This window comes from Penicillium odoratum (genome assembly GCF_028828045.1).
Source record: "Penicillium odoratum strain IBT 22623 chromosome Unknown utg000006l_segment0_segment0, whole genome shotgun sequence".
Taxonomy (NCBI): Eukaryota; Fungi; Ascomycota; class Eurotiomycetes; order Eurotiales; family Aspergillaceae; genus Penicillium; species Penicillium odoratum.
In genome coordinates, this window is record NW_026643148.1 from 2,079,072 (window position 1) to 2,099,544 (window position 20,473).

General features: G+C 48.4%; 8 protein-coding genes across 8 annotated transcripts; 6 read left to right on the forward strand and 2 right to left on the reverse strand.

Moving 5' to 3' along the window:
• Positions 1–355: 355 nt before the first annotated feature.
• On the forward strand, positions 356–1,913 carry N7520_009238 (DXO/RAI1 family decapping nuclease; the record flags this gene model as incomplete). Its single annotated transcript, XM_057143172.1, has 9 exons — positions 356–430; positions 487–729; positions 790–821; positions 885–912; positions 964–971; positions 1,030–1,133; positions 1,184–1,354; positions 1,413–1,712; positions 1,768–1,913. The coding sequence occupies 9 exons, from the start codon at positions 356–358 to the stop codon at positions 1,911–1,913; spliced, it is 1,107 nt and encodes a 368-aa protein (XP_056992460.1).
• Positions 1,914–2,021: 108 nt separating this feature from the next.
• On the reverse strand, positions 2,022–4,491 carry N7520_009239 (Elongator subunit ELP2; the record flags this gene model as incomplete). Its single annotated transcript, XM_057143173.1, has 2 exons — positions 2,022–4,301; positions 4,363–4,491. 2 exons carry the CDS (start codon positions 4,489–4,491, stop codon positions 2,022–2,024), a joined length of 2,409 nt encoding a protein of 802 aa, XP_056992461.1.
• A 234-nt stretch (positions 4,492–4,725) lies between these two features.
• N7520_009240 (ubiquitin-related modifier 1) lies at positions 4,726–5,182 on the forward strand (the record flags this gene model as incomplete). Its single annotated transcript, XM_057143174.1, has 3 exons — positions 4,726–4,781; positions 4,837–5,001; positions 5,065–5,182. The coding sequence occupies 3 exons, from the start codon at positions 4,726–4,728 to the stop codon at positions 5,180–5,182; spliced, it is 339 nt and encodes a 112-aa protein (XP_056992462.1).
• Positions 5,183–5,308: 126 nt separating this feature from the next.
• On the reverse strand, positions 5,309–7,619 carry N7520_009241 (bifunctional fructose-2,6-bisphosphate 2-phosphatase/6-phosphofructo-2-kinase; the record flags this gene model as incomplete). The annotated part of the gene is made up of 11 exons (XM_057143175.1): positions 5,309–5,563; positions 5,620–5,796; positions 5,847–6,221; positions 6,276–6,395; positions 6,449–6,556; positions 6,606–6,686; positions 6,741–6,910; positions 6,962–7,059; positions 7,129–7,164; positions 7,230–7,418; positions 7,606–7,619. The coding sequence occupies 11 exons, from the start codon at positions 7,617–7,619 to the stop codon at positions 5,309–5,311; spliced, it is 1,623 nt and encodes a 540-aa protein (XP_056992463.1).
• A 721-nt stretch (positions 7,620–8,340) lies between these two features.
• Positions 8,341–9,556, forward strand: tom40 (TOM complex pore protein TOM40; the record flags this gene model as incomplete). Its single annotated transcript, XM_057143176.1, has 3 exons — positions 8,341–8,652; positions 8,741–9,388; positions 9,449–9,556. 3 exons carry the CDS (start codon positions 8,341–8,343, stop codon positions 9,554–9,556), a joined length of 1,068 nt encoding a protein of 355 aa, XP_056992464.1.
• A 3,203-nt stretch (positions 9,557–12,759) lies between these two features.
• N7520_009243 (uncharacterized protein) lies at positions 12,760–12,945 on the forward strand (the record flags this gene model as incomplete). Its single annotated transcript, XM_057143177.1, has 1 exon — positions 12,760–12,945. One exon carries the CDS (start codon positions 12,760–12,762, stop codon positions 12,943–12,945), a length of 186 nt encoding a protein of 61 aa, XP_056992465.1.
• Positions 12,946–14,364: 1,419 nt separating this feature from the next.
• Positions 14,365–15,956, forward strand: N7520_009244 (GSK family serine/threonine-protein kinase; the record flags this gene model as incomplete). The annotated part of the gene is made up of 6 exons (XM_057143178.1): positions 14,365–14,410; positions 14,496–14,668; positions 14,724–14,807; positions 14,878–15,226; positions 15,301–15,756; positions 15,823–15,956. 6 exons carry the CDS (start codon positions 14,365–14,367, stop codon positions 15,954–15,956), a joined length of 1,242 nt encoding a protein of 413 aa, XP_056992466.1.
• Positions 15,957–17,277: 1,321 nt separating this feature from the next.
• Positions 17,278–20,120, forward strand: N7520_009245 (NCBP1 family protein; the record flags this gene model as incomplete). Its single annotated transcript, XM_057143179.1, has 7 exons — positions 17,278–17,350; positions 17,399–17,493; positions 17,577–17,683; positions 17,754–18,021; positions 18,075–18,982; positions 19,037–19,218; positions 19,273–20,120. The coding sequence occupies 7 exons, from the start codon at positions 17,278–17,280 to the stop codon at positions 20,118–20,120; spliced, it is 2,481 nt and encodes an 826-aa protein (XP_056992467.1).
• Between the last annotated feature and the right edge of the window lie 353 nt (positions 20,121–20,473).

Below are 20,473 nucleotides of genomic sequence, written 5' to 3' on the forward strand. Positions count from 1 at the left end.
AAGTTCCAAAACTTCAAGCTTAAGGCGAGGGGAGAACGGGAAAGCTGTTCGAAGGTCCAAACTTCCGTTTAGTGGGGAACCGCCGCTCCTTGTACCATTTTCCTCCTCAACCTCTCACTTTACCATTTCCTCATCAGTTTGAGCTGTTCTTTTCTTTGTCTTTCACTGTTCTTGGGGACTTGGGTACTTGGGGACTTGAGACTCTATACTGTTCTGCCTACTAGCTGGCAGGTAGAAAAGTATTCCTTGCAAAACAAGGGCGAGACCAATTCCAATATTACTCGACCAAGATCAAACTGCCTTTTTTTTTGCGCCTAGGTGTTTCGTGCCGGCCGATTGACTGGATCCAGTAATCATGAGCCAATTCGCCTTCGATATCCAGCCAGTGAACCGATTTGTCGGTTCAAATACCACTATTCGACGGCCTAAAGTAAGTTTGATTATCATGTTGAAGCGTGTAGACCAAATTGATTGACAACCTGATAGGAAATCACTTGCTTCTCTTATGATTCTAACCGCCAGTTCTCACTGGGAGAATCATCCCTGCAGTACTATTACCCGCCTAGCTTGCCAGCTGATCTGAATCTTGGATTCAACACGTTTCAAAAGCTCAATGACGCTGGAGATGAGCATCTAGATGCATTGCTAGATACCATTACTGCTTTAGAGAAAGAAACAAAAAAGAAATGCGAAGCCGATGTTATCACCTGGCGCGGAATGATGACCAAGGTAGGTGTGATGAATAAGCTTGCATGAAATCTACATTTGTCTGGTTTTAATCCCTTTTAGATATTAGCAGCTCCTTATGATGTGATGAATGGGTATGTTGACCTGGTAGTGGTTTATTGAGACTCGTTCCCTATGCTGATTATCCCATCTTAAAGCTTTGAAATGAACGCGACATGTTTCCAGGTACCATCGATTACTCGCTAAACATATGCATGGCGTCTAACATTGATTTAGGGTACAATGTGCGTGTCTTCTAGTTTTTCAGTCTTGAGACCACCGATATTGATATAATCATTTCAGCTTCATCGAAGAGAACAACGCGTACAAGAACGAACAGAAAGAGATCCAGCGAAATCAAAAAATGCCACCAGGCATGGCATCACAGGAGATGATGATGTACTGGGGTATGATTTACCCTTGAAAGTTCTTCAGCGATTGGCGCTAAGAATACCAGGTTATAAATTCGAGGTCTTATCTGTTCTTCCCCGACCATGGGATCCGACAACCCGTGAAGAAATCGAGGCCCGGCCAAATCAGGTCGTCAATAACAGTGCACAGTATTGCTCAGTGGTCAAGACCGGAATTGGAAATACCCGCATGATCCTTGGAGGTGAAGTCGATGCCGGTGAGTGATCAGAGAACCAGGGAAAACTTGGAAGATAGCCGACTGAACCATTTTGCAGTGTGGGACTGTAAACCAGAGAGGAAGGAGGATCCTATTCATTGGGTCGAGCTGAAGACATCGGCCGAGATCCGTAACGAGCGGGACATGCTCAAATATGAGCGAAAGCTGTTGAAATTCTGGGCGCAATCCTTCTTACTCGGTGTACCCACAATCATCGTTGGCTTCCGAGATCAGGATGGCATCTTGCGTCGCTTAGAAGAGCTAGATACAGCCAGTATTCCAGGCAAGGTCAAAAAAATTGGGAGAGGTTCCTGGGATGGAAACATCTGTATCAACTTTGCTGCTGCATTTTTGGACTGTGAGTATTCCTCACTTCCACTCTCGTCCATGTGGCTAATATATGTTTTTTCCAGGGCTCAAGCAAACTATTCAACAGGATGGGATTTGGAGAATTCGGAAACGGGAGAAGTCTTCAGTCATTGAAGTGTTCAAGGTTGAAGAGTCAGGCCATGGTGATATACTTTCACCAGCATTCACAGCCTGGCGATCAACCATGTAAACGCCCATGAACGTAATTCGATTCTGTTTTATACTCCACGGGTCCTCAAATCTATGTACAACACATTCACTGGTCATCATTCGATCAAGTCATTCATGGATTCAAGAATCACGCTGCCATGTTTGAAATGGCGTAGATTCGTGTAGAGGTATCTTCACTGCTCACGGCAAGGTCAAACTTAGCTTTGCTGTCCGTCTCTTCAACTGACACAGGTCGCCATGACAGCTGCGTGATTGCCTTGGAGGGTGCCATGGTTTGGTCAACAGCCACGACGAGCTGTGCTTCAAGGGTTTCGATGTTGATTCTGTGGATAGAAACAGCACCACTGTCCTCTCCCGCGGCCAGAATGAATGAGCTTTTGTACGGAGCCGCCAAAAAAGCAATCGCTGAGACGGCGGATGTCAGAGCGATGGTAGTCTTGCAGGTGAAAGTATTGTCGGTCTTTTGCCAAAGCTTAACTGATTTGTCACGTCCTGCCGTGGCAAAAACGTATTCCGTCGTCACTGGTGCCCAAGCTGCGCCCAGAATCATTCGAGAATGGCCTTTGGGGTTCGAGGTAAAACTGGTGAATGTGGTTGGGTCTTCTTCACTTCGTGCGAAAACGGCCCATTGTCGGTCTCGACCCACACTAAGGAGATATTGGTCGTTGTTGGAAAATGAGAGGTCGGTGATGGTCAAGGAGTGTGCAGTAAGGGAGGGCTTGATCTCATGCCAGTCGGATGTATCATATAGTCGAATCACTGCGTGGTCGATACTGGTGGCTTTGCAGGCAGTGGCAATAAGTTTGCGGTCGTGGCTGACTGCAACCGCAGAAATCTCATAGCCATGGCCATAGAGCTTTTCGTGCTCCGGCCACAGAGTCCATCGAGCGAGTTGATCTTCTAATGGTGGGGAATCTGTGTTCAAATTGACTGCGGGTACAGACGATGTCGCTCCATTAGACTCATCCTCGTCCACGGGTGCCTCGTCTCCCTGCGCTTTATTCGACAGACCTAGAACTGGAATTTCAGCCGTATCCGGGAGATCACCCTCAATAGTTTGTTGAAAGCCCGTGAGTTTCCCAAGAAGATCGGCAATCTGCTTTGGCTCGTTGAAAACCCGCAGAAGCTTTTCGTCGGCACCGGAGACAAATTGGGAGGGCCCCAATGTGTCAATGCAGTTAAGGTCGTACCCATGAATCTGAGGGCGCGAAAACTCGTGCCAAGAGCATTTGTCATCGCGCAACCATTGGGCATGAAGACGTGTAGTTTGGTCTGCACTGGTTGAGAGCAAATAGCCACCACTGGGATCCCACTGCACACCATTGGCTGCACGTACGTGCCCCGAGATGCCAAAATTTTGCATCCAAACATCTGCTTCAAAGTCGTGCTTCCATACACGCCAACTGCCTGTCCGGCCCAGACTTACGACTTGCTTGCCGTCTGGCGACCAAAGTCCAATCCAAAAACCGCCAGCACTTCCAGTCGCAGTAGTCGATCCCTTCTGTACGCTAATCTCCCCCATTCTTGCAATCGACATCCAGACTCCTGATATCGAGTCCTGCTCCCAGATAGTCACTGTGTTGTCCGCAGAGGCAGTCAGAAGCTGTGATCGGTTTGGATTGGGGTTCCATGCAGTAGTATAAATCCAGTCCTCGTTGCCAAACAGAAGCGCTTCGAAGGTGATGGTATACTTCAAGCCAGCTGCCTCAAATTCATGAGCCTTGTTCGACAGTGTAGGCTCCATACCACCCAGCAGAGGATCAGCATCGTCAATAGGCGCGGGAGCATTTCCTTCACCCTGACGCAATCGCCATAAACGGATGTATTTGTCCTGACTAGCCGACGCAAGCAGGATATCATTGGTCTTACTCTGTTTGTCCACTGTAAACGAGAGAGATCTGACCCATGCTTCATGACCTGCAAGAACGGCGCGGCGTTGGAAGCTTGGCTTATTGACAGATTCTTCTGCGACGTATATCTGCACTTTTGTTGTAGTTCCCGCGACAGCCAGCACTAGTGGGCAACTATCTCCTGCGAGTACTCGGAGAGACAAACACAGTGGAAAGAAACGAGGTGTCATGGTAATCGTGTCCAACAACTCGCCCTTCAAATCCAGTGCATTGAGTCTCCAAACCCGGACGGTCCCATCTGCGGCTCCAGATGCAACAATGTTCGTCCCATCGACGACTGCTATCGCATTGATCGACCCGGCATGGCCCTCGAGGGTAAATGCATATTTATAGTTGTGTGGCTCCATGGTATCTTGCTGCCAGACTCGGATTGTACGATCGACGGAACCGGTGAGAAGCATCCTGGTCCCCGATGAGGGGCAGGTGTAAAATCTGACCACACTGACTTTGTCAGAATGACCGACTAGAAGCGAATACACACCTCTGCAAGAGGAGTCCTTGACAAATTATCAGCATGCTAAAGGGTATAATAGGTGCATTGAGTCACAATGGACTTACAAGAGGCTCCCATAAGGCGACATTATTGTCCGCTCCGTAGGCGAGCACACCCGACTGGACATCCCAATCCGCAGCTGCCGGGTGACGGTTTCCGCCCACACTGATATATTCAGATGCAACAGACGCCATAGCTGACAAGGACTCGAATGACCCAGGTTATGTGCGTTTGAGGTGGAAAGAAGAGCTGTCGCAAAAGACAAATTGTGGAAGTAGCTTATCGATAAGAGGTTACCGCCTCGAGCCCCTCTTGTCTTCTTCCTCTTTCAATCCTTTGACGTCGAGCTTCGTCAATTTGGTTTCCTGGAAACAATATTTCGGCCTAACATCTGAGCTTTATAAGTGATTCATTTCTCTACAGAAACAATGGTTGATTCAGCAAATGGGGGCGCAGCCCCGATCCCCATCACCGTTGAGTTTACGTGCATTTCATCCACACCCAAGACATTTTTCCTACATACTGATTGCTTTCCACAGCGGCGGACTTGAGATCTTGTTTTCCAATCAGCGCAAGCACAAAATCATCATGCCTGGCCGCCTGGATGATGGGAGCGTGCCCAATATCTCAAATCTAGTTCGGTATCTGGTTGACAACTTGATGAAAGACCAAAGGAAGGAACTATTTATAATGGAGGACAATGTGTACGTGGACTGTACATTGTCTCTATTGTGTACTCGTTGATTGAAGACTAATTTTTGTCGTAGCCGGCCAGGAATCCTTGTCCTGATCAACGACGCCGACTGGGAACTTGAAGGCGAAGAAACGTACGAATTACAGGCAGGAGATAACATTGTTTTCGTTTCGACGTTGCACGGAGGCTAGAGGATGGACGTTTCAACTAAAAGGAAAAATTCGGGAATCTTGTTATCGAATATGGCGGAGCTTTGGGGACCAACAGACATCAGACGATTAAGTCAGGTCATATTGAGCATGAAAAGATTGCTGGCCCTATACAACGTCTTCAACATGTTGCTGGGAGAGCCTTTCGGGTTCACGGGGAGTACGAATCCCACTGGGGGTCCGATAACCACTCTGGGGAGTCCCCATACCATCCTGTGGACTTCCCAGTCCTTGCATCGGAGAGACAACCCCACTTGGGGGCACTGGAATCTTCAGGTCTTCGGGTGAGGCAGGAATAATTTCTTCAGGGAGATCGGGAATATGAATTCGTTGTGCTTCATTTTGGTAGCTTTCCGGGATGATCTGAAGCATTATAAGTTAGCCATTGAAGAATGCATGTTAGATCCTTCATTAAATACCTCAATAATCTCGTCACGGGGAAATTCTAGGAAAGGGATATCAGCGGCATTGCAAGCCATGAGGTACCCATATAAAACCCTCAGAACGCTTTCATGAGCAATAATGAGCAAGTCATTTTGCTCTCGCTCCAATTCGAGAATGATCGGCTCCAAGCGAACTGCAAGGTCATGATAGGACTGCTTAATGTCAGTATGATTATAATATCTGTGTAGAGTGAAATATTTACCTCGGCACGGGGATAGCGGTGGTGATAAGGATCCAGCTCATGCTTCGTGACCTCATCCGCAAATTCGGCTCGAATGCGCCTTTCTGACATTTTCTCGCAGACACCCGGATTGAGCTGACTCATTTGAGACCGCTGGCGGACCTTGTATCCTTTCTCATGAAGATATCTCGCGGTCTCCACAGTACGACGTCTTGTCGACGTCCAGACCTTCAGAGGCCGCTGTTCAGTGGCAGTCTCACCCCGGGAGATTGTTGCCTGCTTCTCAGCTTCGCGATGGGCGAGCAAGCATTCGGTCATTTTCTTAGCATAATCCTCTCCTTGCTCCGAGAGAGATGCATCGGCTTTGTACGAATCTGCCTCTAATGAGACCCCAGCCTATTTGTATCCTTGATCAGTCATACTCCCCCAAAATATAACGATGTCACGTACCCGCGCAAAGTATGTGCGTCTAGACTTGATGTGGAGGTTAAGTAGGTAGAACACAATGCGGTTAGAAAGATACCCGAAGCTGCGGTTGTTCACTATCAATCTCTCTCCCGCGTTGATCATCTAAGAAAATGAGTTAACAATGCGGTGGCGAATAAAATGTGGTGAATACAAACCTTGATATAATTCAGATCCTTTTCCTCCATGGTCTGGAACTGAGGAATTCGAGAGGAGATCCTGGTAAGATAGTGCTTAACCGCATCCTCTGGACGCCATGAAACATACTGATATACAATTAGACATCAATATTATAATCCTAGACATCAGACTCACATCTGGAGAGGAAATCTTGACTCTGCGGACGTTCTCCTCGATGATTCGTTCATCATCACACCAGGACTCAATGAAAAGAGTCTGAAATATAGATATAAGTATTCGATCATATTGGATTGAATAGAATTTTTTTACCTCGATATCATGTTTGGCAAACTCCTTGGCAAGTGACCGCCGTCCCGATGCCGATGGGTTCACGGAATCGTATATCGCAATCTGGCCGTTCTCATGGTTCAAGAAGTGATAGATGTCTTCTCGGCACTTCCTGACAATCTTTTGGCGGAGAAGGACTGACGAGGCGGTGGCTAAGGACCGTGTAAGCATTGGAGTGATTTATCATGGGTTACTATCCTTACCATTCACATAAAAATAGTCATCAGGCATATCCTCGCCAAATGGGATCGTGGCACGTCGGTAATCACCCAGATGGAAGATTCTGGTTTTCACTCCGAGCCTGTTGGTCCTTGTAAGCATGGTCCTGTGGATGCCAAGGCATTGGCGTTATATAGCACGGGAAACCAACCACCGAAGGTACCGTGCCAATGCAACAGAGATGTGTCTTTTTAACGGGAATGATATTAGCATTTCTAATCCGATTTAGGTCGTTGGTCTGAGTGAACCTACGTCTTGCCTCTAGCGGGTAACCCCACGGTGATAATGACTATTCGGCCCGAGTGGAAAAGCCGACCAGATTCCGTGCTATACAGCTGTGCCGGGGCAAGATCAGCCTTTTCAGGTAGATCATGAATTGCATCGACAAATATCGAGGACTTTCGCCGAAACTGGGGTGAGTTGGCGACAATCTCTGCTGTGCTGGTTGACGTCAGTTTTTTTGGAATTCCAATGACGGAAGATATCTTTCAAGCCGACTTTCACATCTCTAATCGCGATCAAGGTATGTGAAGTCTCCGTCTCTCGGATCTCAAAGTGGCAGCAGGTATGGTGGGGGCATTTTTTCTCATTGCCACCAAACCCCAAACTGTAGGGCTAGAAGACTTACAGTAGGGTGTCCATAATCGCGGGGCTGGAGCTTAATGACGCAAATGTTCACTTTAGAGACTTGAAGCCTCAGAAAATAGCCTTTGGATCGTTGATAACGAATCCAGTGAATAAAATACCAAAGCTACCTGAGGTTGGGAGCTTTGAAGAAGTTGGAAGGAGTTGGAAGTTTGAGTCTGGACTTCGGGCAGAAGCGGTATATGATAACGGTGAAGTGTAGATATCGGGAACCTCATTTCTCGGTCCATGAACGTGTGTATTTTCATAAGGAAAACAGTCGTTCAACCTCAACATATCTCAAGAAATTGTACATTTTTCTAGCATCAAAAAAAAATAGATTAGCACATTGATTCTAAAACTAATTGATAGAACTCTCTGTTCAAATTGAACTTGATTTGATTTTCTAAAACAAAAGCAATATCTAATTGGTACTCGGTGATGACATAATACACGGTGAACGACAGCAACCAAAGACGCCAACGGGAACTGGCATTTTTCACGGTCAAGACTTCAGCTCCGTTTCCTTCATAGTCAACCCCCGATTCCCCCCGGTGAATCATCTACAGTCCATACAAAATCTTCCTCCTAAAACCACGATCTGTGTCGTTTACTCGTCCCAGATCCCCCGGGCTGGTTTTCATCTTTTCTTTTCTCCCATTGTCCTTGTCCGACTAAACTCAACTGACCGGCATCGCGTGACGACACCGGCTATAATTCCACATCTCCAACCTTCAAAATGTCCGATATCACATCATCTCTCTCCTTCCTGACGGAAAACCCCGCAGCTGCGGCGATTAAGGATGCATACAACTCGTTCTCTGACCGGAGAGCGTTGCTCAACCTGCCCAACCCAGGCACCGTCGATGGCCTCGCACGCGAGGTCCAGAAGGACGTCCTGTTGACCAACTTCATGTTCACTGGTCTCCGTGCCGATTTGACCAAGGTCTTTGGCATGTCCCCTCTGTTCCGTGTGTCGCACGCGTTCGCTATGGGCGGTTCCGGCAACCTACCTCCCTACAACTTCTCTACCATGTACGGAAGCCCCAAGGTAAGATTTACTCATCCCTGCGCGTATCGTGGTTTTATCTACTACTTTGGAGATCAATTGCTAAGGATGATACATTATTTCTCAATAGGTCTTCATGCAAGGTAACCTCGGAAACGACGGAACCCTCGCCGCGGTCTGCAACTACCGTTGGACCCCGGCGCTGGTCACCAAGACCAACGCGCAGATTATGGCTGGCGGCTCCCAGGGTCTGCTTCAAATTGATAACGACTACACCGGCGCTGATTTCTCTGCATCCCTGAAGGCCTTCAACCCTTCTACCCTCGAGGGCGGTCTGACCGGTATCTTTGTTGGAAGCTACCTCCAGTCCATCACACCCAGCTTGGCTCTTGGTTTCGAGGCCATCTGGCAGCGTCAGGCTATGAACGCTCGTCCGGAGACTGCTCTTTCCTACTGTGCCAAGTACAAAGGTGACGACTGGATCGGTACCGCTCAGCTGCAAGCTCAGGGCACCTTCGCTGCCACCTACTGGCGCAAGCTCTCTGAGCGTGTTGAGGCTGGTGTCGACATGAACCTTCAATTCGCCCCCAATGCTGCTGCCATGATGATGGGTGGCCCAAGCCGTGAGGGCACCACTGCCATTGGTGCCAAGTACGACTTCCGCGCCTCCTCGTTCCGTGCCCAGGTCGACAGTGCCGGTAAGGTCAGCTGTCTTCTTGAGAAGCGCATTGCTATGCCCATCTCCCTCAGCTTCGCTGGTGAGATTGACCAGGCTAAGGTATTTTCTGTCTCTACATCTGTTGGTAACAAGGTACATTTATGCTAACTCTCCTCTTAGCAAACCGCCAAGGTTGGCCTTGCCGTGTCTCTTGAGATCGCTGGAGAGGAGTTGATGGAGCAACAGGAGAATGCTGATCCTGCCAGCATGATCCCCCCTCCTTTCTAAACTCTTTGGCCCTTCTCTCGTCCCTCAAGTTTCGTGTCAAGTCACGTTTCTTGGGTTAATCACCCTTCATCCTCTGTTTTAGTAGTCTTCTCTCCCCCCCCCCCCCCCCCCCAAATGTCTGGATTGACATGGCATATCACTTCCCCCCTTCGGTATATCCTCTTGAACATGGGTTGCTGGTGCAGGTGGCAGTTGTTTGGCGCCATGGGTATTCCATTTGAATTGTTTCCCATGTTCTTTGTTGTATAGATTCACACTCCGTTTCCCTTTTCCGATAACTTTCTTCTCCACCCACATCTGATGTCCGCGTCTTCGGCTATGTCCTTTCTTTGGTCCGTGGTTTCATGTCTTGTTTTGCTTCAGTTTGATTTCCTTCCATGACCTGGATAGTCGGGATGGCGAGGGGTTGTGGGATGGGAGGTGCCGGGGCTGCACCGGAAAGTGGTTATGTTTTCGCATCATAGACGGACCAATGTAAAACACTTGTCGAGCCTTTCTGTACAAAAAAATGGGGTGTAGGGAGTTTGTCTGGGGGTTAAAGAATGTAATCTTGAAACATGAACATCAGTAGCTCGCATGGACAACCTTAGAAGGTTCACTTCTCTCTTAAGTACTTGGGCATCCACCAACTACTTTTGCATACGAGAACTAGATCATCAGGTGATATGTATGTTTTGTATTGTATTTCGTAAAGAAGCCAAAGGCCGGGAAAATGGGGATCCACTAGTGAGTGGGCGACTGGGGAACTTGAACAGACACCCTCCAACGAAGAGACTCCGGAGTGCAGATGTGGGACATGGTCTTATGCACTTGTGGGAGTAAACCGTTCAACCCCATTAGCAACCCCACATGTCTCTGTCCATTTCCTTGATTTTTTTTTTCCGCAAATAGGTTCCACTGAGAGTTGGGGGAGTCAACATTGGAGTCAAAAGAAAGAGATGTAGCATTGCAGATATTTTATCACTGACAGGCCAAGACAATTTTGGATGTTGTTTTGATCCATACAGTAGACTAGATCATTGACGATTGATGTTGGCCCTTATACACACAAAATTCTTGGAGAGAAGATAAAAGGGCATAATTAGATGCACTACTAGTCACAGCCCTATACGACAGACACCTACTTATCACTCTCTCCCTCTCCCTCTCGATCTCCCCTTCTGTCTCCTCTGCATGACCTCAAATCATGTAATTCTGGTTGACATCATCCCTCCCAACGGTCCCAGGTTGGTCGACCTGCATCGGAACAATGGCAGACCCGGATACAAAGGCGCTGCGGGGAGCAAATGGACTGATGGACTCAACATTTACAGTTTGAAGGCGGGGGCCCGAGACCCTCCCCTCGGGATTCATCCAATTACTGTCTTCTCTGTTCACCTGCGCGGTAATCCCTCGTTTTCTCATCGAAATTGGCTTAAAATGAGATGAGTTTTCTGGGGGGATTCCTTATCCACATGTGTATCCGCTTCAGAATTTGTTAGAATTTGCCTTGGGACTGGCTCGGAGTTACAATTCGTTGATGGTTTTATGGTGTATTATTTATTATCCATTCATTATTTTTATTTCATTTTTTCTAGCCCATTCCATGAGCAATTTATGGGCATTTCAGGGAGATCCGCCCTACAAAGTAATAGGGACATGGTGAGAATAGTACTCCGTAGTCAAAAATGGTTGAGAGACTAATCCCTAGTTCTGACACTAACGGGAGATTATTCCCAGAACGGCCGGGACAACGTGGATTCTTAGTTCCCGTCTCCGGGATGTCAATAGACGCGTTGGGAGGAAGATCTGACCAAATGGTATAAATTTGGATCGTCGTGAGCGAAGCAGATCGCAGGGAATAACATCATCACCTCTCCAATAGGAGATATAGACAGGGGGCAACCCTGAGTTCCTAGAAGTACCTCGCGGTGTAACCCGTGAGAAAGAAAAAAAAAAAAAAAAAGGAGTTCAGAGCAGTCTCTTTCACAATTGCGACTTTCATGATCGTATCCACGTGTCTGACAGAGACATGGAATGTCGTGGTCCTTACTTCCATGCCTTGGACACAGACAGCCTTGGACACAGACATCGGACCATTCCCGCCCCTTTTCTGCCCTTTTCTGTGGGTTCCATCTGCAGGAGAGATCCGACATGTAGCGTAAAAAGTGCCGAGACGGGGGCCTGCCAGGTACAACAGGTATGTGGACCAGGAGGTTGGTAAATTGGGTGGAATTGCGAGTCCCACACTGAACCATTGGCGAGTGAGATTAGTATTGATTGCAGGTAGACTGGTTCACCATTAATTCTGGTAACGGGTCCCGAACCAGACAGAGAAAGAGCGCAAAGAGATCTTCACAATCTCCTTTGCCCGAGGATTTGACCTTTGGGCCGTGCCACTGTCTCACCAAAATTGCCTACGTCACTTCCGGGCGGATGACAGCGGCGTCGCCTGACAAAGGTGTGGCGATTTGGTATGCCTCCGGATTGATCTGGTGATGCTGATCCTCCGTGCTACTAGGTCAGGCATTTTGCGCACAGTAGTGTTTTTGGGTGCGTTTTGGGTGCGTTTTGGGTGCGTTTTGGTTGTTTGGGGGGGGGGGGGGGGGGGGGAATGGGGGAGAGGAACAGCCCGTAAATACCGGTATGCCGCAAAAAAACGAACTCGTTCTGCCGGGTATCTGGGTAATCTTTGGTACAGTAAGCTTCAACAACTTGAACCTTTTCAGCCAGGTGCATTACCATCTGCAGGTTCTGCATCGAGGGAATGGTTGGCCCTCAACGGCGGCTGTGTTGGGCCTGGAATGCTGGTGTATCTTCTATGATCTGATATGATTGGTGGATCTCAGAGTTGAAAGTGTCGAAACATCGATCTGTTGTGAGATGGTCTATGGGCACCAGGGGCAAAAGTGTCAGGAACCGAAACATTTCTAGACTCCCTTTCAATGATGTCCCACAATCCCTAAAAGAAGATAAATCTAGATTTAGACTTAGCATCCACTCCAAGGGAACCAGCAACTTTTTCCCTTTAGATGAAAAAGCAACCAAGGCTTCTAGCCCAGTCTTTCGGGTCCTGCAGCCCATTCTATAGATCCCCTAGCTTCCCAGCTCTTCCCTAGCTTCCCCTTTTTTTTTTCTTAAGAAAAACATGCTGTATGACTCCCAGCATGCATGCAAAATATGACGTATAAACTTTTTGGGGATTTCGCATTTTGAATTTTCTCATGCCCGGGCGGAATCCCAATCACTCGGAGCCGGGTGTCGGCTGGATGAGCCTTTCTATCACACATGCCAAGGGGATCCCTGCACGCTTGGATGTTCAAAATGAGTCGGGGATCGATCGACAGTTCGGTGTCAAGCTGCCGGGTCCCGTTCGTGCCGTATCTCGCATGGCATGGCTCAAGCTTTGAGACTAGATCGACCGAAAAAGAAAGTATTAGAAAAAAAGGAGTAAAGTTGGATTAGCGAATTACAGTGAGTACCTCCTACAGCTGTTCTAAGCCCCCTCAAATTGATGGAAATATATCAGATGATCGAAGAACCAAACCCATACATGTATAGAACCTTAACTAGTCTACTAACCAGAGCTCCACTAAGTGGCCCAAGCTCTCATTTCTTTCTTAACTGTCTCCATGTCAGCTGGACTCGATGACATGATGGTCACGAGGTCGTCTTTCATATGGCCAATCAACGTAGTTCCTGCGAAAATCACGGCTGGTCAGCCGACACGGGACTCGCGGAACATCAGTATCTCCGTTCAACGTGACCTTTTACCAAAGTCCCCTTTTCTCTTTTAAAAATAGTAAGAGGGGGATAGATGCGGGAGGGGAATTTATGGAGCTCTGTCAAATGTTCTGGACTCTGTTCTGCTTCTCATGTAGAAAAAGTCCCATATGGTAAGAGATATCCGTAAGTCAATAACTATCCACTTTCTGGAGGCTCGGATTAGTATTATTACCGGGTAACCTAAACCATTTGTATCAATGAGATCATTCTTGTAATATTGGTATTGTAATCATTGCTGTATTTCAAATCTGGTAATAAATCGATGAGAGATTCACTTATATTAAGGGAAAGGAGCATAGACCAAACAAGATGTGATTCAATTCCTGTCAAATGAACATGGAATATTGTATATATATGTTTCTATATAATTTCTTCTGAAGAAACTCAAAGGAACAGTTTCATTCCAATTACAGACTTTGATATAATATAAATTTTGATAATTATACACTTGAAGTAACTTGGGGTATTGGACCTCTCCCGCCCCCTCTCTCCTCTCTTTCTTATTCTTTCTACATTTTAGTTTTTAGGGATTTTCCTTGAAAAATACAAATGAAACAAAATAAAAATAAGTGAAATTCCCTTTTGATTTATCAATTTTCCTGGCTATTTTTTTTTTTTTACTTTCCCCCCCCCTCTTTTGGTTTCTAAGGTGGTTTAATTCCCTTTGAACCTGTTGGCTGTCAACGTCACCTTTTTTCCCTTTCCCGAACTTGAATCAGTTCCTCTCTACAATACCACCAAGTCTACCCAATTTTCCCTTACTACGCCCCCCCCCCCCCCCCCCCCCTCCTCTCTTCCACCCCAAACCTTTAGGATTTGTCCAATTCGAACATTATTGGTCCCTGCTTTCCCCTTCCACCAATTCCATTCCACCTTGAGGTTTTCTATTTCCCTCTTACATTCTTGGCATTCGACCACCTATTCTTCTCATCTCGCCCCGTTCGGACCTTCCGCCCACCCCCTCCCTCCCCTCCCAGCTTGACTCCACCGATTACCACGCCCAAAACGGGTTCCTTTCCTCTTCCTCCATAGCACTCCCCGCCATGTCACAGAGTCGACCTGGGTTATTCCCAAGTTTGCGCATGGGTGGTAAGTCGTTCCTCAATGGCCTTGATGAGGTCCCCATTCCCTTCCCCTCCCCCAAAACTGACGTTCGTTCTTCCCACCCCCGCAGAGGTCATTCGCGAAAAGGTCCAAGATGGCCTTACTGGTGAGCACAAAGAGATCTCGTACACCCAGTGTAAGATCGTGGGCAATGGGTCCTTCGGTGTTGTCTTTCAGACCAAGATGGCCCCAAGCGGCGAGGACGCTGCCATCAAGAGAGTCCTCCAGGACAAGCGGTTCAAGGTACGGGCGGATTTATCCGGAAATGGCAGCCAGGATGATACTGATGATCTTGTAGAACCGTGAGCTTCAAATTATGAGGATTGTGCGCCATCCGAATATCGTCGAGTTGAAGGCCTTCTACTACTCCAACGGCGACCGAGTAGGTGTTGAGATCATCCGCCTCCCGCCCGGTGCTCCCACTGACTGACCTCCTTCCCTCCCCATTGTAGAAAGACGAAGTGTACCTCAACCTGGTTCTCGAGTATGTCCCTGAAACGGTATACCGTGCCTCGCGCTACTTCAACAAACTCAAGACCACTATGCCCATGCTCGAGGTCAAGCTTTACATCTACCAGCTGTTCCGGTCGCTAGCCTACATTCACTCCCAAGGAATCTGCCATCGTGACATCAAACCCCAGAACCTTCTCTTGGACCCTAACACCGGAATTTTGAAGCTGTGTGATTTCGGATCCGCCAAGATTCTGATTGAAAATGAACCCAATGTCTCCTACATTTGCTCTCGGTACTATCGGGCTCCGGAGTTGATCTTCGGTGCGACCAACTACACAACCAAGATCGGTGCGTTCTTTTTCCACAATTCGATTCCCCGAGGTCCTGAATTCATATCTGACTTTTTTTTTTCTCCCCTTCAGATGTATGGTCGACCGGTTGTGTGATGGCCGAGTTGATGCTGGGACAACCCCTCTTCCCTGGTGAATCGGGAATTGACCAGCTGGTCGAAATCATCAAGGTTCTTGGCACTCCCACTCGAGAGCAGATTCGGACCATGAACCCCAACTACATGGAGCACAAATTCCCTCAAATCAAGCCACATCCCTTCAATAAGGTACCTACCTCTCCCAACAGCCCCTCAACGCTGCCGGCGCTAATCACCCAACACCAGGTATTCCGGAAAGCGCCTCCGGAGGCCATCGACCTGATTTCGGCCCTATTGGAGTACACCCCCACTGAGCGACTGTCGGCCATTGAGGCCATGTGCCACCCCTTCTTCGACGAATTGCGAGATCCGGCTACCCGTTTCCCCGATTCGCGCCATCACAACAACCCGGTCAAGGATCTGCCCGTTCTCTTTGACTTCTCTCGACACGGTAAGTTCCATTGCTGATCCGATCTCGGGATTCGATTTCCCGTCATTTTTTGCTAACAATATCCAGAACTGTCGATCGCGCCAGAATTGAACGATCGAATCGTCCCTCCCCATGCTCGACCAGCCCTGGAAGCACGTGGCCTCGACATCAACAACTTCAAGCCCCTTTCCAAGGAGGAGATGATGGCTCATCTCGACTGAGGGGATAGATACCCCGAGAGATATGTCTGTTCGTAGTGCATTCCGCACAGCATGTGAAGAAATTCTCGAGGACCTATCGACCGAGTACCATCCTGTTTTGAGTGACGCTCTTCACTTAAGAGCACAGGCCTGGCTGGGGTTCCATACCTTTTATTGAACCCACCATTGACGGGACTGCAGCAGCTGTCAGGAGTTTTTGTGGAAGGAACGATGGGAAAAGTGGAAACGTCCTTTTTTATCATGGCTGAGCAGAAAAACTGGAGCTGGATTCATTTGGAGATGGGGTGGCATGGGAGGTTGATGATTGTCACGCAATGGTGGAAGGTCATGGCCTGGAGTTCTTATTTTTGAGGTGTCTGCGACACTTGGGAGGAAAAAGTGATACCCTTTCTGTGCAAGTCTGCCGGGATTGAAGACTGCATCGCTTTATTCGGTCAGGGGAGAGAGGGAAAGGAAGCCCATGCAGAAGGTTCCCCTTTGATCCCTGGGTGGGAAGGGGACAATATGCATCATGGTTCTGGGAGGCTTTTCGTTCAATTTTACCCCGGGACTCGTCTGTGGCCCCAATCTTACCACAATTCCTTCGACTTTGCAGCGCTAGAAACCCCTTTGTTTACTTTTTTTTGTTCTATCTCCTCCTCCCTTCTCTTCTCGATCCCCTTGTTCTTTTTTTACTTCCTTGCTTTGTCTGTTCTTGATCCTCGTTTCTTCCTTTTTCAAATGTCATTGCCTGGCTTGGGGCTCGGCTAGGCTTCTGTGATTCCTCCCCCTTGACCCGGCGATGATGCTACATGTTCCAGTTTCAACGGATGGGCTCCTTGTTCTATGCCCGTAGAGATGTTCCCGTTGTATCGGGGATTCCCTCGGACTCGGTCACATAAGAAAGGCATTCTTTGTTAGCATTTTGATATAAGTGTCAGACCACGAAGCATTGATTACTCCCACGTGTTCATCTAACCATACCAGAGCCTTTCGAGGTAATGAATCCACTTTATGACTTGTATACTGGTGGTCACTTAGGGACTGCTTTTATTGTCATTTTTCTGCCTGAAGCCACCACACATCGATTGGGACAATTTCAAGTTCTCCCATCTGCCATGATATCTGTAGATCTGTGTACTCTTGGTTCCAATTGAACTGTATTTCCTTAATCATCAATGGGCATATAAATTCAAGTTTGACTTGAGGTTTGTTTGGTCTTCTCGGGTCGGAATTTCCTCACTTCCGAGCTGCCAATTGCATTTACTAGGAGCTCGGGACTTCTGTTCATCATTCTTCTCTTGCCCTTGTATCCCATTGACCATTCCAGATTTTACACGCCATGGCTGATTATGAGCGCCGGAATCATGGCCCCCGTGGTGGTGGCGGTGGTGGACGCAAGCGCCGCTACAGAGGTGAGCGACATTAGCAAGCTTCCATGACCATAGCTAACCAGTTGGAAGATGATGAGGATTACGATCGCCGTCCTCAGCGACGCAGATATGAAGAGCCTTTGTTCGTCCAGGTCCGCCGCCAGCTCCTGACGATTGCCGAGTCGGTATGAATCCATTGCCCTTGCATTACGTGCTTCCTGCCTAGGACCATGAACCTGGATACTGATGCGCAAAACCCATTCGATAGGCTGCCCGAAGAGTGGAGGATGATATCATGGGAATCGCGAAGTCGGTCGCGGAAAATTTCGACGATGAGGAGTTGCGCGACACCTTTGTGACCATTTCCTTGGACCTGTACGTGTGCTCATCTACAATGCTCGGCGGCTGATGAGAGACTAGACTAACATCAGAAATCCAATGATAGTGTCCAGGAACAACCGATGAAAATCCCATTCGTGGCTGCGACAATTCTGGTCGCCTACAACCTCAAGGCTGAACTGGGCGCGGAGGTGTTGAAGAAGGCAGGCGAGATCTTGCAAAAACACATTGATTCCGGGTCATGGCGAGAGGTGAAGCTTGTCCTTCGCTTCTTGGGAGGTTTACAGCCTCTCTTTGAGGGTGATGGTATCTTCCCGCTGCTAGAAGAGCTATTCGCCCGCGCGGTTGATCTCCAAACGGCATCTTCGGAAGACGTAAGTGGACTCTATCCCCAGGTGGATCGCGCCAGACTAACAATTTGGTACAGCTACTCGGCCTGGAGCTTGTCAAAATCATTCAATTCACTATTCCCTATGTGATGTCCTCTCCCGCCACGGGCTTCGAGACTCAGGCTATGAGTCTGCTTGAGAAAACGGACATTATTGCATCCACGCCGCACGCATTGGTGGATCTGGTGAACACATTCAGCCCCGAGGAGAATAAGGAAGCCGCTGGACCCAGTGTAGTCAGTCTTCTTCAGAGTCAACTACAAGGCGAGGCTAGCCGCGGCTGGGAGTTGAAGTGTCTCCCCCGTCCCTGGAAGGGTGTCCAGGAAATTGAACAGGATGAACAGGATCTTGGCCAAAAGCCCTTCGAGCCCGTGAACAAGGTCTCTTTCCCACAGATCAATGTCCCCAACCCTGTCCCGAACGGCTCCCGTCCTCTCTTCCCCGAGGTTTACATTTCAGTATTTGCCAACCAAGAAATCGACACCGTGCCTCCACCCTCAGATATCACTTCATTGCTCTTGAGGGATGCATTGGTGGACACCATCAATCTTCTTGATTTCAACCGCGTTGCGACAGCAAAGTATTTGATTGACGTGGACTGTTACTTCACCCCTCACACCTTCGTCAAGCGTGCAACACCCTTTGACCGGATGCGTGATCTTGCTGGCGAGGGTCAGTCATGGAAGCCCGAGGACGTTGCGGTTGATGCTGTGTTCTCCCAGCTGTATCAGCTTCCCACCCCCGAGCACAAACTTGTGTATTACCATGCCCTTTTGACCGAGTGCTGCAAGATTGGTCCGGCCGCTATTGCGCCTAGCTTGGGTCGTGCTATTCGGTTTTTGTATAATAACCTGGAGACGATGGATCTAGAACTGAGCAGCCGGTTCCTGGATTGGTTTGCTCACCATCTGAGCAACTTTGGCTTCACATGGAAATGGAGCGAGTGGTAAGTCATGAATTTTAACGTCAAGGAGAACAGCCAAACGCTAACTTAGCCTAGGGTTGATGATCTTGAACTTCCTGCCATTCATCCCAAGCTATCCTTCATCAACGGTGCTTTGGACAAGGAGATTCGTCTCAGCTTTGCGCAGCGTATCAAGGGCACCTTGCTGGAGCCCTACATTCCCTTGATCACCGAGGGCAAGGAGAAAGACACACCTGAATTCAAGTATCTTTCCGATAGTAAGTACATGCCCATTTTCTGAAAGAGTTTGACACTGACCTTTGGGATCATAGTGACCCCATACTCTAAAGAGGGGCAGGAGATCATGCAGCTCATCCGGAAGAAAGCAGGTGACGAGGAAATTCAGCCATTGATTGCGGCGATCGAGGAACAGGCGCAAAGTTTAGGAGTGGAGGACCCCAAAGTGCCTTCCACGGATGCCTTGATGACCTCGATCTGCTTCGTGGGGTCCAAATCGCTCTCCCACGTCCTCTCGTGCATCGAGCGGAACAAGGACCGACTGCTTGCCATCGGACCGGTATCGCAGCGGGCCCGATGCCAGATTATTGCCTCCGTGATGGAGTACTGGGCGGATCAGCCCGGTATAGCCATTAACATCATCGACAAACTCCTGAATTACACCATCATCAGCCCATTTTCCGTACTGGAGTGGGCGCTTACGGACTCCATGGAGGCCGGGAGGGTGCTCGCCAAGGCTCATATCTTTGAGATGATCTCCGCTACGGTGGGCAAGGTCACCAATCGCATGCGCCAGATCGTCGCGGCCCGTACCCAACCCGGCTTATACGAGCCTCAGCTGAGTGTGCTGGAGGAGACACTTGCGCGGGAACGGAATGAGATGCAGACACTGTTTCGGTTCATTGAGGACTCTATTGTCTCAGTAGCTGCAGGCAGCAACGACGAGCAGATGGAGCGTGGCGGCAGCGGCGATCTGCCTGAAGATGCTATCATCCGCCAATGGGGTCGCCGGTGGCTCCGTGTGTTCCGACGTAAGGTTGCCGTGGAAGAGGCATTCATCATGGATTCTCTAGCGAGCGCCACTCCAGTGGGTACGGTAGCTCCCATGCAGGATGATGGTAGTGATGGGGACATTAAGATTGCAGATGCAGATGGGCAATAGTGTGTATGACATGGGGCAGAAGTGGAACCTGGTGTCATGTAGCTGATCACATAGCCTGTCACATTTGTTTTGATTTTTCAATGATTTTACCATATTGGCATGATCTCATTTGTTCAATGATGTTCCAATCTTTCAAATATAAGGAGTCTACTATCTCTAGCTCCACGAAGTCAGGAAGATCTTAAACTCTGTCCTACAGCCCTGGAGTTTGTAGGTACAACGTTCCACAAAAGAAAAACAAAACACTTGCATACACCTGTCTACAATCTCATGCATGCCATCTACCAGAATATATCTATCACAAAGCACTTGAGACTCTTAAACATGAAAAAAAAAAAAAAAAGCAAAACATT